General features: G+C 35.8%; 1 protein-coding gene across 2 annotated transcripts in view; it reads right to left on the bottom strand.

The window, feature by feature from the left end:
- LOC126262952 (H/ACA ribonucleoprotein complex subunit 4) overlaps positions 1-2,071 on the bottom strand; it is a 63,996-nt gene extending 61,925 nt beyond the window's left edge. The window contains exons 1-3 of one of the 2 annotated variants that reach the window (XM_049959897.1): positions 1,930-2,071; positions 1,309-1,451; positions 942-1,158 (exon numbers count right to left, since the gene is read on the bottom strand). In XM_049959897.1, the coding sequence (XP_049815854.1) occupies positions 942-1,158; positions 1,309-1,451; positions 1,930-1,942 (373 nt within the window). In that variant the 5' untranslated portion in view covers positions 1,943-2,071. Of the gene's footprint in view, positions 1-941; positions 1,159-1,308; positions 1,477-1,929 lie in introns of those variants that run through there. The other variant, XM_049959896.1, reaches the window with a different exon arrangement.
- Positions 2,072-19,684: the final 17,613 nt, after the last annotated feature.

The raw sequence follows: 19,684 nt of genomic DNA, 5'->3' as shown, positions 1-19,684 counted from the left end.
CTGATTTCCAGAACTTGTGGAAACCATGCTGTAGCATTTGTTCAGAGAAAAATTATAGGAATACTGTACTATTTTATACACAGAAGTGTGTTCATTATGCAGCAAGTATATTATGATTCTGTGAAGTGACCTAAATACTGCACATTAAATGCAGCAAGATTTCTATGTTTTTCATGGCAGTGACACATAATGGCCTCTTGTAATTTTATTTTCGTTGGAACCACAGCACTAACAGTGATACATAGGTTACATTAAGAATTTTGATGTTGCCTGATGATCAAAATGACACACTGATATTAAATAAAAGTGTGTGTATTAACAGAGCTCATATTTTTTACATAAAAATTACGCTCTAAATATCATCATTTTTTGTTTTTTTGTTTTAGAAATTAATTTACTGGTTGCTGCATTAGCCCACAATTATGAGAAAATGAAAAAATTGCTTCTCATTTGTGTACTTAGGCCTACTGATTCTTATCTGAAAATGCAATAACAGCACTGACCTATGAAATATCTTCTCTGAAATCAAATCAAACTTCACAGATTGCAGAAAATTTAAATACTACAGAAATCAGCTACAGTTTATAATGGGCCGCACATGCAGATGTTGGATATGTCTAAAATAGTATGATTAAAAGCGAATGTATTATTAATAAAAACTGAAGTAAGTAAAAATGATTAGTTGGTCCTAAGGCCCACTCACTTATAACTGGATTTTGATTTAAATTTAAACCATTTGAATAAGTATCCCAATGATGGTACGACAGGTTAAATTTATCATACTACTTACTCTAACAAACCCACCTTTATCTCACACACTTCTGTTTCAACTTTTTCTTCAAACAATACTTTCAGTTGCAGTGCAATGAGCAAACAGCCAAATTATTTGTAATTCATCAACTCAATAATTTATAATGAACTAAAATTGGCACTGTATTTACCTGTAACTTTTGGATCCAATGTTCCAGAATGACCAGTTTTTTCCACCTTGAGAATTCTTTTAATCCATGCAACTACTTCATGGGAGCTTGGATTGGCTGGCTTATCAACGTTAATGAATCCATACTTAATGTAATCCTTTATGCTCCTTTGAAGAGGAGAACATCCAAATGGCAACGGGGTAAAGTGGTTCGTGCGAACATTTAATTTGTCAAAGTTCTGAAAATAAAGGAATTAACTCTTACTGACGACACCAAGATGCACAATCTTATCGAATATTTTCAACATCTAATAGTAATTACTTGATGCGAAGTAGTACTAACAACGTTGTTTATACACAATTCACCCACGATTAAACAAAAAATATACCTTTAACAAAAGTGGCCATTCAGATGTGTCTAGCTTGGCTACTTTGTCTGAAGACTGTAAATGAAACGATTCCTCATGCTGAATATCTGCAACTGACTTCTCCCTCTTTTTTTTCTTACTTTTCTTCTCCCCAAGCACAGGGTCTGTTAACATGAGAGCATCAAACATAAATTACACGCTCACATAAAGTACTTTACAATATAAAGAAATTGAATGTTAACTTGCGTGTACAATGCAATTACTTGTAAGTAAAATAAATATACGACGTTTACCACATCGTAATGGTATGAACAGGTCGTTCGGATGTGTAGGAATCACACGTTCTCACAGAATGTAAACAAAAACCGGCGAATACAAACACAAACGAAAGCAATACAAATACCGATCTAGCAATGTATAATTTCGAAAATAGATCAAGATTGACATCAGCTTTCGACATATCCACTTATTTCATTAACTTATACAACTTTTAAAACGAGTAAAACATAAGACCTCCTGGGTGAAGTTAAACTAACTTAACCTATTATCTGTGAATTACAATCCTAACAAAATATTCCTCATATATCTACAACAAAAACGTAATTGTAAACTAAACGGAGTTGTAATGAACATCCTTCATACCTGTTTCTTCCATGTTTTCAACACACGTGGTCTACAGGCGCCACTAAATTCAACTTTCGATACATTTGGCAACGTCGGCACCTTAGTTTGATCACAACCAGAGCACGCGGCAACGTAAATAAAATGTAAGTACCACCAACTGCTGGAACAGGGAAGGAAATCGATTTCACGATATAAATAAAAAAATTACTTAAAGGAACACTTATTATTCTAAACATGTATAACACGTTTTAGGAGTTAAAATATTTTATTACTTGGCTTGAGAATAACAAAAGCATTTTGTATACGTGGAAGAACCCTGGGAACACCGAGAGATCTCGAAACTAGATTTTACACAACAAAACATTCCCTGGCATGGATGGGGATTTGTTGCTTATGAACTGCGTATTAAAACTGTAAAGTGCAGAAATGTAAGAAATTTAGGAGATGGGGCATGGCTAAACTTAAAAAAAACAGTGTTTATTGAAAGTTTCCAAGGGAGCATTCTGTAGAAATATGAGCTGTAACATAAGATACTGAATTACGTTGTCGAAAGGGAGACAACATGAAAAAATTCAGTGAATGTAGCAGCGAAAGGGGAATACAGATGTCTCATAAATGAGATTCGCAGCAAGTGCAAAATGGCCAAGGTGGAATAGTTATGGAAGAAATGCAAGTATGTTGAAACATGCATGACTATGAGAAAAATAGATAACACCTATAAGTAAATTGAAGAGATCTCGGGATAAAAGAGTATCACATGTAGGATATCAAAAGTTCAGAGGCAGGCCAGTACTTACAAAAGAAGGGAAGGTTGAAAAGTGGAAGGAATACGTTGAAGTGTTATGTGAGGGAAAAACATTTTAAGAGAGTATTGTAGAAGATAACTTAAGGAAGGAGGGAGACACCATACTGCAAGAATAATGTGACATAACACACAAACATCTAAGTTGAAAGAATCTGGGGTACGCAACAATCTTCCAGAATTATTCAGATGATTAGGGGAAAGTACCGTAATCTGGGGTGAAGTGATACGATGGGGTAAACTGAGACAAAATGCAACATTTGTTGTAATATGTCAGTGTATTAGCAACTCAAAGTAAATGTTGGCAACAATTATGTTTCTCTGACCATCAATGTCTGTTTTAAAGCCTGCAGCAGACAACTGTTTTTTCTCACCAATTTTTTGCTCAGCTGTATTGTTTACTTTGACAGATTATGTTGTGCTTTTTTTAAGGTACTGGCAACTTTACTCAACTAACACAAATCCTACATTTGAATAAAGCTGAATTTCTCGTAAAAGATAAGGAATATATCTAAGATCAATAACTTGCTATTGTTATTACATATTTTAAAAAAGTTTTCTAAAAAATAAAAATTTAAAAAAAAATTGTCTTGCCCGGGGTGAAGTGGTACATGTATTACTTAACCCCATTGAATGTAAATTCTATGCAATTCATTTTTCTTCTATCTTTTGGCTAGAAAAAGATGCCTAGGTTTTACAAGAGCCCCTTGGGACAAAATCAGTACAATGCTGATGACTTAGATGCAGCTGTGAATGATGTACAGAAAGGAAAATTAACTTTGCATGCTGCTTCAGAAAAGTATAACATAGACAAGATGAAGATATATCGAAAATGCAAAAATATCCATCAAACGTCTCACAGTGGGCAGACAACTTTGAATTCTGTGGAAGAGTATATTTTGAATGGTAGGTCTTATTAATTTGCTGCACTAAAGTACAGTACAGTACAGTACCGGTTTCATTCCAAGTTATTAACAATTGCTGTAGATAATCACAGTACCACTACCAGTGTCAGCGTTGTAGATACCATCTTTAGGTAGAACCCATCTAGGCCAAGTGTAATATACAATTATTATTATCTAATAAGACAAACATACCACGTTATTTAAACGTTTTTCATTTTCAAATAAAATTCTTCTTCTCAGAGAATGAGGTTTTCCATTAACATACATGGATTTGTGTGTTGTTCTTAAAGTATATTAGGGCAAGGACTGTAACGAAGTTCAAAAATAATCTACCAGGTGAAGACTGGGTCATTTCCTTTCTGTCGAGACACAAAGAGCAGCTTAGCTCAAGAATGAGACAAAATATCAAAAGGGCCAGAGTGGGCATTTCTACATAAACAATTAATGATTATTTTGACAATCTTGAAGAAACACTTAGTGGTGTAGAGTCTTGCAGTATCGTAAACTAAGATGAGACAAATTTGACAGATGATCCTTGAAACAAAAAAATTATTTCTAGAAGGAGTCAAAAGCACCCTGATAAAGTAAATGACTTTGCAAAATCAGCAACAAGCTTGATCTTTGCTTGCAGTGGTGATAGTAAATTGCTAGCAATTTATGTTGTTTACAAAGTTGAAAATGTGTATGACTCATGGCGCATTGGAGGGCCTAAGGGCACACATTATGGGTGTACAAAGAGTGGCTGGTTTGACCGAAAACATTTTGAGGACTGGTATTTTACAATAGCTTTGCCTTACCTGCAGAAACAGCCCCAAGTAAGAGTTTTCATTGGTCACAATTTGTCAAGCCATTTTTCTGAAGCTGTTTTGACATCTTGTGGAGGTGATGGAATTACGTTTACGATGCTCCCCAAACACTCGACTCATCTGGCCCAGCCTCTAGATGTGGCCTTTTTATGCCTTTGAAAAGTAAGTGAAGGTCACTCCTCCAAATATGGAGAAATGAGGGTAACCGAGGCTCTATGACGAAGATACATTTTCCACCTATGTTGAATAAACTCATTGAAGAGCTGAATAAAAGTTGTGGAGACAACATTAGAAGTGGTTTCAGAAAAACGGGCATTGTTCCATTAGATCGTCAGGAAATACTGAAGCTTTTTTTTTCAAAGAAAATTCCGCACTGGCTTTATGAATGATTTTTATTTAATCTGCGACCAGTTTCGCACCACTTATCGGTGCATCCTCAGAATTGGGGGATCGAATAGTTTGTATGAGCTCTTATTATATTATTTTTTGTACAAATTGCCTGAGGATGTACCACTAAGTGGTGCGAAACTGGCCGCAGATTGGAGGTGATGGAATTACATTTACGATGCTCCCCAAACACTCAACTTTTCTTCGAAAAAATGCCAAAGTTTGGTTGTGGTTGCTGCCCTACAATACAACATGTTAAATACTGAATCTGCTGCCTAACAAAGTAGTGGATGCAAATCTTGTTGGTATTGAAGAAAAATAACCAAGACCGAGAACCAGGCAGACGGAAAAGCTCCACATTGAACCAGGAAGAAGTGTCAAGAACGTTAGAAAAGATGAACCAGAATTAGAAGAAGAGATGGTGACGTTTCAGGACAGCAATGACGAAAATGAGGGATACTCTATGGCTGCCCCAGAAGAAAGTCAGAAAGAAACTGAAGTAGTTGAGCCAACCAGAGAAGTTGATTACATGACACACTGTAGGAAACTTTTTGCTTGTAAAACTAAAAGACCAAATACCAAAAAAGGACAAGATGTACTGTTTGCAAGACAGAAACCAACAATGGTAGTAATAGTATTATAGAAGTAAGTTTTCAAAAACAGTATAGATGCCATAGAGACACTTTTGTATGGGAAGAAGTCAAGTATTGTATACCCTCATGAAGTTATTACATGTCTTCCAAAGCCAGCACTTCTTCGCTATGGTCACCTTCAATTTCCAAAAAGGATTTTCTACTTTTTTTGTCAGTAAATAGATTTTTAAAAACATACTATGTGTTTCAGTTTACCCCAGCACTGTTAGAACATGATACAGCAGCCACTTTATATATTGAATCACTTCATCCCCTTACCTGGGGTGAGGTGATACAAGGGGTTGTATAAAAAAACAGTAGGTAAAGAAAATAAGAAAATTAAAAAGGATGATATTGACAGATATCCTAACATAGATCTAATCAGCCATTGGTTTAAATAGATTATTAAAAAGTTATATGTGTTAATATGTTTTAATTTGCAACCTGTATCACTTCACCCCATTTTACAGTACTGTGGCTCATCTATTCCACCCAGCACAGAAGACACTTAGGCAGATGAGATACCATCAGACTAGAAGCAGAAAAATTCCAATTCTAAAAAAGGTAGGTGCCGATAGATGTGTATATTTATTTATTTTGTAGTGGGCCTGTGACATCCCATCCAGATAGAGGTCATTAATAACAGAAAATTACGTGTATATAATAACGTTAGTGCAATTTACCCTTCATGTAAGGGATTGCAGAAATTACAGGTTCATATATTATTGCATGTGACTAATATAAGTGTTTCCCTGTTAGTTCCTAGGTGAGGTCTTATTGTTGTTGTCAGGTTGACAAGACCACATTTGTTGATAAATAACATTATATAAATCTTTGCTTATATTGCACATTAAGTAAGTATTTTGTTCTTGATGTGGTAGCAGATGGGTGTGATTCTGCCAACCACTGATTTGATCAACTGTTTAGGTGTGTAATTTAATAAAGTTATCTAGGAAATTAAAAATTCAGTCAGAGAACTTGTCATGTACATCACATCATTGTGGACAGTTAGTGAAGCCATTGCACGTCTTTACAAGTACAAATGAAGACAGCGAAGAGGGAAAGTATTTCGGTTGGCACATGCGGACAAGGAGAAAATCATAGCTGAATAAAAATAACAAATCAAAAAATTAACTGGTGCAGAGAAATGGGCAGCAAGACTTATTCCCACAAAAGTTATATTGGAATGTGAGGCAGTTTATGATGTGGTAAGTGGTATTTTCATCAAACCACAACTAAATCCTGAAGATTAAGTTGAAAAATTAGCTAACTGGATGAATGCGAATCACAAGCCAAAGAAAGGTTTCGCTTTGTCATTAGATATAAAACAGCAACTTTGATTTGCCACATGTGAAAATGCAATATATATATATATATATATATATATATATATATATATATATATATATATATATATATATATATATATATATATACACAAAGATGATGTGACTTACCAAACGAAAGTGCTGGCAGGTCGATAGACACACAAACAAACACAAACATACACACAAAATTCAAGCTTTCGCAACCAATGGTTGCTTCGTCAGGAAAGAGGGAAAGACGAAAGGATGTGGGTTTTAAGGAAGAGGGTAAGGAGTCATTCCAATCCCGGGAGCGGAAAGACTTACCTTAGGGGGAAAAAAGGACAGGTATACACTCGCACACACACCCATATCCAACCGCACATACACAGACACAAGCAGACATTTGTAAAGGCAAAGAGTTTGGGCAGAGATGTAGTGTTGAAAGCGGAAAAAATTTTTTTTGGTTATGGTTTGGAAGTGGGTTACGTATTATTGAGTATATATAGGCGGGATAAATTTCGTCTTTCCCTCTCCTTCCCTCTTTCCTGATTTTGAAGCAACCGTTGCCTTTACAAATGTCTGCTTGTGTCTGTGTATGTGCGGTTGGATATGGGTGTGTGTGCGAGTGTATACCTGTCCTTTTTTCCCCCTAAGGTAAGTCTTTCCGCTCCCGAGATTGGAATGACTCCTTACCCTCTCCCTTAAAACCCACATCCTTTCGTCTTTCCCTCTTTCCTGATGAAGCAACCTTTGGTTGCGAAAGCTTGAATTTTGTGTGTATGTTTGTGTTTGTTTGTGTGTCTATCGACCGCCAGCACTTTCGTTTGGTAAGTCACATCATTTTTGTTTTTAGATATATTTTTCCCATGTGGAAAGTTGCACAATATCTGTGATTGTAAATGTGCACAAAATATTGCCTTGTTGCGATATAAGTTTCTTTATATCGAACAGGGATACAAAGATTCCTACCCTAAATAAACCAATAGGCGAAGCTGATTTGTGTACATCTACCACAAGAGGTGAAAAACTCTCATAAATTGCAGAAAAATGCTTAAATTACGAGTTGCACATATAAGGAACAGATGATACAAATCTAGCAACTGCAATGTTTTCAGAATCCAAGAGATGATATCAGCACAGCAAAAAGGCCAAAATTCAAGCAAACATGATGTGAAGAAGTAGTAAAAATGGACATATTTCGAAAGATTCCAAAACAGTTTTAGTGTGCTTTAAATGCAAACATGAAGGTCATCTAACCAAGAACTGTCCTAGTCATGGTGGATCAGCAGTTCATTGCAATCATGCTGATTCTATGATGTTATCAGCTATGAATATATTATCAGCAGTAGTTCCAGCGAAAACTATGTTTGAGAAATCTGATATACCTGCAACTGTAGATATATCAGTGTGTGACGAATGGTGCAGTGATAGTGGTGCTACACATCAAGTAATGGATCTTTAAGCCCGGTATGTTTCGAACAATCCTTTTCATATGCCAAAGTAACTGGGGAGTCCTAAGAATAATGTGCATATCACAGCGTTTGGAAGTGACCATACTAATGTTGAAATGTTTGATGGAAAAATTTGGACTAGACAATTCTTTCAATATGTGTGGTACTTTGTAGATGGTGCTTGCAAATTATGTACTGTTAAAAAGGCTGGAGAGCAACACACTGATCAAAGTATCAAAGATTGTGGCAAAGTAAGGCTATTTTATAGAAACAACATACCAATTCAAATGGTTCAAATGGCTCTGAGCACTATGGGACTCAACTGCTGTGGTCATCAGTCCCCTAGAACTTAGAACTACTTAAACCTAACTAACCTAAGGACATCACACACAGCCATGCCCGAGGCAGGATTCGAACCTGCGACCGTAGCAGTCGCACGGTTCCGGACTGCGCGCCTAGAACCGCGAGACCACCGCGGCCGGCAACATACCAATTGCTGTTGTTTTATCTGATAACAAGAATGAACTTGGTCGTTTGGTAGTGAAAGTCGTTCAGCAAGAAAGTCTGTTGTAAAGGAAACTAGTGGTAATCTTCAAAGGTGGCATGATAGATTTGCTCAGGAGAGTAAACGTCATGCACAGTCATTCTTTACAGGACATGGTATCGATGTAATGTTGATGGCGAATTTCGTAAAGATTGTATGTTAGGTAAACATAGTACCTAGTTCTTGGCAACGAAGTCGATAAATCAAGTGGCTCAGCACAATTAGTCGTTGCTTATCTCGCTGGTCCAGTGGAAGAAAAGAATTTAGCTGGCTATCGGTATTTTCTTGTTTTTAAGGAAGATTTTTCTGGTTTCAGAGTGACATATGTTTTATGACAAAAAGGTGAAGTTTAACAGAAGTAGCCAGTATTAATTGAGGTGATGAAAACACGAGCTCAACTAAATATTAAAGAATTGTGAACTGATGGTGGCAGGGTGTTTCATAACTGTGATGTAAAAAGATATGTTGGGTCAGTTAGAATGAAACATTCTCTGACCACACAATATACACCACAGATAAATAAAGTTGCTGAATATGAGAACAGGATTATCTGTGAGGTGGTATGTTTGTGGCTTGTGGCTTCAGTCATCTGGGCATATGCCAAACACATTGTGTGGTGAAGCTGTACTTCCTGCAACTCACACTCTGAAAGGAACTGGACCAACAAGATTTAAATGGGAAATACCAATAGAATTACTGAGAAGAAGACTCACTTTGGTCAACTGAAAGTATTTGGGAAAAAATGTTTTGTCTGGATTTCAGCACAGAAGTTCGATGATAAACCTTTGAAAGGTTGCATACTTGGCAATGACAACTGTGGCTATCATGTATTCCTTCCAGACAGGTATTCAGTTACTATTAGCCAAGATGTAAAATTAAAGAATGGAACATTACAACCAGCACTAATGAGTGATATTAACAAGTTAGTTGATGTCTCGACTGTGGATGATTTTAAAAATTGCAACACCATGTAATTTAAATTATGAGGAAACCTCACAAGAAAATGTTACAGTGCTGAATCATCACAATCATAGCGAAACTACTGAAGATGCACATCACATCTCTTTAAATGGAGCTGAAAATATAGATGGACAGCAAGTACTGAGCAATACAGAAATTATTACCCAAATGAACCTGAGCAACCAAAGGTGATGATGCTGCTGGAAGTTTCAGAGGACTATGATGAAATCGTGAAATCTGCAGATGGATGAACAGATGCATTCACATCAAACGTTTTGTACCTGGAAATCAGTTTATTTGCCAGTCAGAAGAATAGCTATTGGCAAACACTGGGAGTCTGCAACAAAATTGAATAATAACAATGATATCATCTGCTACAATGCAATATTAGTTGTAGAAAAATTTAGTGAGAAACCAGGAGTTGATGTCATTAGATCTGAAACAATGAGAACTCTTTTGTGTGTTGTAGTTCAACGCAATTGGAGGATTAAACAATTTCATGTCAAATCATCATACCTGAAAGGCACGTCAACGGAAGAAATTTACATGCAATATTCACAGGGTTTTGATGATGCTACAGGTCGTCTTTTCGGTTTGTCGCAAAGCTTGTATGGATTGAAGTGAGCAGCAAAATCTGGACATGAGTGCTGAAAGGGTGCCTTAAGAAATAAAATTTACAGGAGAACAGTGCTGATTCATATATGTGAATTTTAATGAGCATTGAACCCTTTTATTCCATGTCGATGATGGATTGATAATGGGATTTGATAGAATGGTTCATAGTTACAAAAATAATTACAAAAAGACTTTGATATTGTGGTAAGTAAAGTGGATTACTATCTTGGTCTCCAAATCCAAAGATTTGAAAATTGTGTGAAGATTAATCAGACTAAATGTGTAAAAAGAGTGTTGGCAAGGTATGGTATGACTGATGAAAATCCAATATCATTACTGACTGAAACTGGATGTGAACTTGGTGATTCACCACCACCTTGCGACAGTGACACTTACTGAGTGATTATTGGTAGTCTCACATATTTAACGTTGGGAACACAAATCTAACATACATTGCAATGTTGCTTCATGAGCACAACATTCACCTGCTGAAGCCCACCTTCAGTTGGTTAAAATGAATTATTCACTATTTAAAAGGCACAATTGAAGATGGAATTCAGTTCAGGGAATTAACGGATTCTGTTATAGAAGCTTTTAGTGACACTGCTCATGCAGGTGAAAAGTTTGCTACAAGTTCTACAAGCGGAGTTTTAATGAAGTATTGAGATGGACCAGTAATGTGAAAAAGCAAACTTCAGAAATGTGTTACACAGTTATCAATGGAAACTGAATTTATTGCTGCAAGTGAGGCAAGCAAATCATTAGTGTAGCTGGATCATTTATTGAAGAACATTACAATTATTGAAGAAAGTTCAATTACTAAAGTACGCAGTGATAATGAATGCAGTATTAAATACATAAAAGGAAGAGGGTTCTACAAAAGCTCTAAACATACTAAAACACGTTATCAGTATATACGGCACTCATGGCAGTGAGCAGAAGATCAATGTAGAATATGTTTCAGTAAAAGATCAAGCAACAGACATTTTTACTAATTGTCTACCTGTGAAGATGTTATCAAGAATAAAAATATTGATTGAAATGATTGAGTTACACCTTTGAGTCAATAATAAAATATGAACACTGCTGCAGAGTGTAAAGGAAAGTATAAATTACATTTTCACATCTTAATATATATGTAATGATATAATTGTTGCTAAGTAAGTTCTTAGAGGAGTTGCTGTTGATCTTATTATGTTGCCACGAGTAACATGCTGTTATACAACAATAAAGCATATTTGTCAGGTCTTTTTCTCCTGACAACATATATGACTGCTATAACATGACTAGTAATTGCAAATTGTACAATATGGTGCTCCTCTACATTGTGTGAGAAATTCATTTACAGAGTAAAAAATTTGGTCCATTAAAAGTGATTTCAGATTTTTGAACAACTTTTCTTTCTTTACTAATGTGATGTTGTTAGGATGGTGACTGTATAATTTTGTTCCATTATGAAGGATACTTTTCTCATAATCAGATCTTCTGGCACCATAGACATGAATTTATTGTCATTTTTTCTTGCATGATTGCATGTAGAGCTCTTTTGCTAACATACATTGCAGATTCCATTAACCAAAGTATACCAGGTGTCTCTCTTATGGGTTGTCAGGCGCATTTTCTCTGTTGTTTCGGTAGATATTTGCGATTTCGTTATTGCAATGTGTAGCTTGTGTCACCCAAAACAACAAGTACTGCTCCTCACTTCTTTTTACCACACCCACCATTGAGGGAAAGAGTTTGTTTGTTTCCCATTACCAGCAAAATTATTGGTCGAGGCCAATTACAAAGTAAAATTAAAGCAATATAATACATATATATATATATATATATATATATATATATATATATATATATATATATATATATATATATATATATATACACATGATATTTAGTTCTATACATGACATGTGAGTACTGCTTCCTTTTTGTGCTTTTAGTTAGCACTTAAGACTTAAAAAATTTTTCCTACAATTTTGTAACTATGTTATAGGCCAGTTTGAGTGTTTTACTTCTGATGAAGACACTCATAGCGATGCTGAAACCTAGGTCTAAAGACTTTTTTTTTTTTGCTACCAAGGGCTGCTATTGCTTTAATTTTATCCTGTTGGTCCTACGACTTAATCCTAGAAGACAGACTGAAGAAAGGTAAAACTATATAAATAATTGTTGCAGTCAAACAGAAATGTTTTGCCAATGTTGACTGGAATATTCTCTATGAATTTTGAAGGGAACAGGGATTAAATTTGTGCAACAAAAGTTTATTTACTTGCACAAGAATCATAAGAGTTGAAGGACATGAAAGGAAAACAGTAACAGGGAAATGTGGTTGCCTTTCTCTGATGCTGTTGAATCTGTACAGTGAGCAACAATTTGAAAAGGGAATTAAAGACAAGTGAAACGAAATAAAAATTTTATAGTTTGCCAATGATACCATAATTCTGTCAGAGACAGGAAAGGACTTGAAAGAGCAGTTCAGCAGACTGGATAGTGTCTTGAAAAGAGGTTATAAGATAAATGTCAGCTCAAATAAAACAAGAGTAACGTAATGCACTCGAATTCAATCAGGCATTGAAGAGAGAGGTAAATGAGGAAATGGAATCTTAAGAGTAGTAAATGAGTTTTGTTGACTATGCAATTAAATAACGACTATGGCTGCATTAGACAGGATATAAAACTCAGATCGACAATAGCAAGAAAAAGTATTTCTGAAAAAAAGAAGTTTTGTTGGAACCAGCATGGCGAAATAAGTAATTCTAAACACGAACAATGTAGGTATATTTCATCATCCATATTTACATAAAAGAATGCATTAGAGTACATCGTTAAGGTAATGCCATGGAGTATACAAAACATGTGCATAGAGGTCTATTACACTCCTTGCAGTAAATGTTGCTGCACACACATTCACATAGAGGATATATTGTTTAAATATACCCAAAACTCCCTTTGAACAGATGTTTCTGTTGTCACTCTCACAAGTCAAACCATATTGTCTCACTATATTCCGAAATTTCTCCTAGGGTTTGATTAGTAGATCAGCCAACATCTCTTATGGACACAAATAGTCTACTTCAGCATTCCTTGGTCTATGTTATCGCTTACAAAATGGTGCTGTATATCAGTGTATTTGGTTCTGGCACTAGTGACATAATTTTTGGCTAAGTTTATTGCTCCCTTTTTGTTACAGAATATCTTGATGGGTTCCATACTGATATTTGGTGCTATATCATTTATTAGAGTCCTGATCCACAATGCTTCTTGAATTGTGTGTGACTGAGCCATTCAGTTTCTACAGTGCTCAAAGCTATTGTTTTCTGTCTCTTGTAGGACCAGGATATAAGTTCTCCTATTAATCTAACACAACATCCAGTAGTGGAATGTCTGCTGTCCAACTCACTTTGCCTATAAGCATCACTATAGCCCTTCAGTTTTACATTTCCCTTTTATCAATACCATAATTTATAGTCTGTTGTGCCCTTTAGACACCTAAAAATTCTTTAACAGCTCTCCATTGTTTCTCTCTTGGGCGTTTTCAGAATCTGCTTAAAATATTTGTGGTGAAAGCAATATCTGGGCTTGATGTTTGTTAAAATATAAAAGAATCCCTACAGCCTCTAAATGTTTTCATTGCACTAAACACCTTACTCATTGGTTGTTAACATGGTTCCTGGATCCAGCAGTGTAGAACTGGGTGTACAGTAACTCATGCCAAACTTTTTCAACATTTTCTTCGTTTAAGACGATTGGTCTATGCATAAATCTGCAACCTTCCTGTTTTTAAAAATCTTGATACCCAAGTATTGTTTCATCTCTCTCAAGTCATGTATGTTAAACTTGTTTTTAATTATCTTTTAAAATTGTTCTAATTCATCTTTAGTTAGAAGCAATAAATCAACCAGTCACATAGCCATTGTTGTGACCTCTTATTTACATCTTCTATAATAGAGAGCAGGATCTATTGTTTCATATCCATCTTTATTGAGGTTTCACGCAAACATCTGTTCAACAAATGGCTACTCTGTTTCAATCCATTAATACTTTTTCTAGAAGAGTTTTTCTAGTTTCTTCTGATGGGATCACATCCATTTCTTCATTTAATTTTCTATTTCATCAACTGTCTTCACATCCATTTGGTAAATTATTAATCCTTATTTCGTTGTCAGGGCTAAAATGTGTCTAAGTGATTCATATTTTACCACTGGCGAAAACGTTTCTCTGTAATCTATCCCTTCATTCAGTGAACATCCCTTGACTACAAGTCATGCTTTACATTGTCGTGTTGCACTCTCAAGATTTTTTATGTTAAACGCCCATCATGACTGTAACGGTGTTTTCCTTTCTGACATTTCGACCCAGTTTCATAAAATTCTCTTTCCTTAGTTACCCTCTATTGTTGAGGATTCAGAGGGCTCTTAGCCTCTTCAATTGTTGTAGGTCCAACACTAAATGGTTGGGCTACATACATTTCATAATCAGTGTATGCTTTAGGTTTAGTTACACGAGAAGAATGTCTCAAAATATTTTCTTCTTTTCTTGATCATCTAAAACTTCGTCTTCGTAGAATGTATATATGTGTTCGTTGCCATATTTTCCTTCCTCATCTTCGTTTTCTGTTTCTTTTCTAGAATTAGTATTTCATGGACTTGACGACGTTAATGAAGTGTTTGCACTCTCTTGCGATCCTCTTTTATTTCGTTTTTATTATCTTCAAGAAAAACAACATCTCTACTAGTCAGTTCTTATTTGTAGGATTCATGAGTCAGGTAACCCTTTGAGTAACAGCCTACAAAAACATATTTTTAAGAGTTTGGATCCCTGTTTCATTTTAACTGTTTCGGGATCTGTACCATAACCTTGCATCCAAAAACTTTTTAGTGCTTGTGTACAGCTTCTTCCCTGTCCATACCTCATAGGGGGTCCTATTTCTTACCACTCTGGGAGACCATCGATTGATCAAATACACAGCTGTCGACACCACCTCTGATTAAAAGCATTTAGGTAACCCAGCATCAGTTAACATATTTCTTGCTTTTTCAACAATAGTCCTATTTACTCTCTCCGCTACTCCATTCTGGGACAGACAATATCTAATGGTGGTTTTGTATCTACGTCTACATCTACATGATTATTCTGCAAATTACATTTAAGTCTGGCAGAGGGTTCATCAAACCACCTTCACAATTCTCTATTATTCCAATCTCGTATAGTGCACAGAAAGAACTAACAGCTATGTCTTTCCATACTAGCTCTGATTTCCCTCATTTTATCATGGTGATCGTTTCTCCCTATGTAGTTCAGCTTCAACAAATTATTTTCGAATTCGGAGGAGAAAGTTGCTGATTGGAACTTCGTGAGAAGATTGCTCCACAACAAAAAACGTCTTTGTTTTAATGATGTCCATCCCAAATCCTGTATCATTTCAGTGACACTCGCTCCCCTACTTCGCGATGATACGTTTTCGATGTACTCCGTTAATCCTATCTGGTAAGGAACCCACACCGCGCAGCACTATTGTAAAAGAGGACGGACAAGTGTCCTGCCACTACAATGCAGTTTTTGGTTAGACTTCTCCACAACATTTTCTATGTGTTCCTTCCAATGTAAGTTGTTCATAATTGTAATTCCTAGATATTTAGTTTAATTTACAGCCTTTAGATTTGACTGATGTATCGTGTAGCCGAAGTTAAATGGATTTCTTTTAGCACTCATGTGGAGTCACACTTTTCGTTCTTTAGGGTAAATTGCCAATTTTCACACCATACAGATATCTTTTCTAAATCGTTTTGCAACTTGTTTTGAACTTCTGATGACTTAGCTAGTCGATAAACGACAGTGTCATCTGCAAACACCCTAAGATGTCTGCTCATATTGTCTCCAAAATCGTTTATATAGATAAGGAACAGCGAAGGGCCTATAACATTACCTTGAGGAAAGCCAGAAATCACTTCTGTTTTACTCGATGTCTTCCTGTTAGTTACTATAAACTGTGACCTCCATTGCTATCACAGAGAGATACTTGAATTATATTCTGTCCCATTATTAGGTCTGACAGTTTTAATCTTCTTTACAGTTTCTCTTTCTACCTTATTACGAAAGTTCTCAAAATATCACTCACTTGATCTTTAGAACTTAAAATATAAACACGGTTTTATCTTGAAAAGTAGCAATAAAGGTTATAAAATCATGGCTCCCTCCTATAGATTCACACTCCATCAGTTCACAAACATCCATATGTATTATCTGCAAGATGTCTGTACTTCTCCTTTTGCTAGGCTTAAAGTGTAGTATAATCTGTTTCCCTGGTACATATATTTCACAGATTTCTTTATATTTACCACCATCTTCCATTTCTGTCACCATCATATCCTTTAATAACGACATATCTTTTCTGTTTCGGTGCACTAAGCCTTCTATGCTATAAGAAACCTTTTGCATAGTACACAGAATGGTTTGCAACTTTACCTATGTCTTTAGCAGTATCTAACATGAAAATTCCCCTTTCATCTGTCGCTGTAGCTATAACTTGCCCATATTGGTTAACTATGTGTGCTCCCTTTATATTAACGGTTACTCCATTTCCCTTATTGACTATTTCACATCCAGATAACAAGCTAGTTGCAATACATTTTATTTAGTAAATATCCTGTGTCGTAACATTCTTTCGTTCTCCATTTACAGCTATCTTAAGATCAACTTTCCAGAAATCGAACACTGTAATGTAGTATCATTAACTGTGGATGTACCCATACAAGTTTTATTAGCAGCACCATAAAGACTCGTTTCGTCTCTAATAATATTCACTGATGCTCTTGAATCTAATATCCATTCTGGTTTTCTATGACTCATTACTCCAAAAGTGTAATAAATAGAGAGTGCCTTACCTTGATCAGCAGTTCTTCTCCATAGACTATTTGCATCATACCCTTTTTCCTTTGTACTTGGACATTGGGATGTGATGTGACCCATCTTCCAGAAGTTGTAGCACCTTCTTAGGATAAAGAGCTGTAGCTGTTTCCTTCTCCAAATTAAGGTACACTGACATACTTTTCACATCATACAGGATCTTCACTTTTATGCTGTGTCTCATAATCAGTATGCCCAAGCTTTCTATCCTCACAATCATGTGTGTACATTTTTCAGGCAATCCTGCTAGCAATAATGTCCCATTCCAAATGTGCTCCATAACTTGTCACTAATTCTTTTTGCCATTACAGCTTTCTCTATGTCTACCTAGTTCATGTAACATCCCCAGTGAAATATTTCAAATAACTTGGAAATCACAGTGAAAGAAAAACAAAAAACATTTTAATATTAGATTATAAGTGAACAATAACCGCTCAAGCGAGATACAATTTTCTCTCATGCATATTATTATTATTGTATAAAAATATTGTGAATCATTTTCGAGTGCAGAGAATAAAAAGATGCACTCGAAACAAGAACGGACCAGATAGATGAAAAAGGAGCTATATTTGTCTTATTTTAGCCATTATCACTTCTTCTCTTGCCTTTGTTGTGAGTAGACGGACATCTTGGCCAGTTCCGGTGCATCCAAGCAATACAGTATCTTTAATCAGATAATATATTAGTTGCATGTTATTCACTTTTAATTTCTAAGAGGTGAGCCCTATCTCATGTCTGCTTCCTCGTCCTTTAAGTGATTTACAGCGTAACAATTGTGACGGCTGCTGCAGCCAATGACGCCATTAGGTGGCAATCTTAACTTATAAAATTAGCGGAAGCGAAAAACTCGCCCACTACAATTATAATAACATTTTTTTTTCACAGCTGCCAGACACTGCTGCAGAGCATATAGTTTTTAGCTTTCTATTTTTGGTTCAATAGCTGATATCCAGAGCCATACCCCAGACAGCAATGCAAATAATAATTAATGATCTCATGCTTGATTAAAAAACCTAATTAGCTGAGCCAATAATCTGAAAAATTTATTTTATTTTTCGACATATATGTCCGTGTTCTAAGATCAATGTGTCTTATAGTTAGTACAGTGACAAATAATTTTGCTAAAGATTAACTTTTATTAAATGGACAATTTCCACAAAAGCAACTTAATGTAACTGTAAATTAAAACCAAATTATCAATTATTTTGAGCAAAGCCCATCACATTACGACAACAATACTCCATCATTATCATCGCGTAATTTGTGTAAAACATAATAAATCAAATTGTAACCCAAGATTGGCAACCCAGATGTGGCGCTCGAAACAAGTACAAATGCGAGACTGATGCTTCAAACTCGGAGCTTTAATTATATATTGATTTGAAGTGTATGTTGTTACAATGAATGTCATTATATATGTGCATAATTATTGTAATATATTAATGCTTATGTGAATTCTTTTACATTTATAACCAAACCACACCCTGAAGAGATCTGGAGAAGAAAAAGAATATAAAGGAAACGAAATTGCTTGAAAGAGAAATCATAAAAGTAAGACCTATTGTGCAAGCATCCTGAATAGCTCTGTGCGGAACACCCAATCCATATGCGAATGAGATATCTTTTGGTGAAAAATAGTAAGTAGAGTGCAAACTAAAAGTGTCTGCATTTGTGTATTTATGTGTTTATTTTTGGAGGGAATAATTGTTTTTATGTTTTAGTGTTAGGATTTGTAACTTTGTTAAAGTAAATTTACTATGGGTAAGATGGGACAACCTAAAGCATCCGTACCAGATGAACAAAATTTTGTTAACATGGAAAGTGAGGATCGTGTGCAAAACGTGAACGAATCCCAAGCCACCGCCTCAGATAACAAAATTTCCGGAGCGGGGGGGGGGGGGGCGGAGCTAGGATCTGTATCTGTGGTTGGTGAATGACCTTCACAGGAGCATGGGAACAGACTACTAACAACAACTCCACTGCATGCACAGGGGGGGGGGAGGGGGGGTCAGACGAGTATTAGATTAGGTGAGCCACCAGTATGCACACCAATTGCAGATCCTTTTACTGAATTTCTGCGTAGGCTCGAAGAAAGAGACAGAGAAAGGGACGAAAAACTGATTCAGATGCTACATGAGTAGGAGAAAAAATTGATGCAAAAGCGCAGTGAGCAAGAGCAGCACAGTGAAGCAAAACTAGACAGTATCCACAGCGAACTTGTCGAGACGCGGGACGCTTGCAAAGAAATACCCGATCTTGTGCAAAACTTGGCTGGTGAGATGCAAAAATTACATATATCGCAGGCTAAGCTTGAAGATAATGTCCAGACCTTAACAAATCGCGTAGACAGTGTAGAGCTAGAAGCACGAGAAAGTATTGATACATATTTGGAAGTACACGCTCAAAAAAAGGAAAAGAATTTAACAAATAGTTGAAGTTAAAGGACCATGAAATC

Source organism: Schistocerca nitens, chromosome 6, assembly GCF_023898315.1.
Source record: "Schistocerca nitens isolate TAMUIC-IGC-003100 chromosome 6, iqSchNite1.1, whole genome shotgun sequence".
NCBI lineage: Eukaryota > Metazoa > Arthropoda > Insecta > Orthoptera > Acrididae > Schistocerca > Schistocerca nitens.
This window is presented reverse-complemented; position numbering and strand designations above follow the sequence as displayed.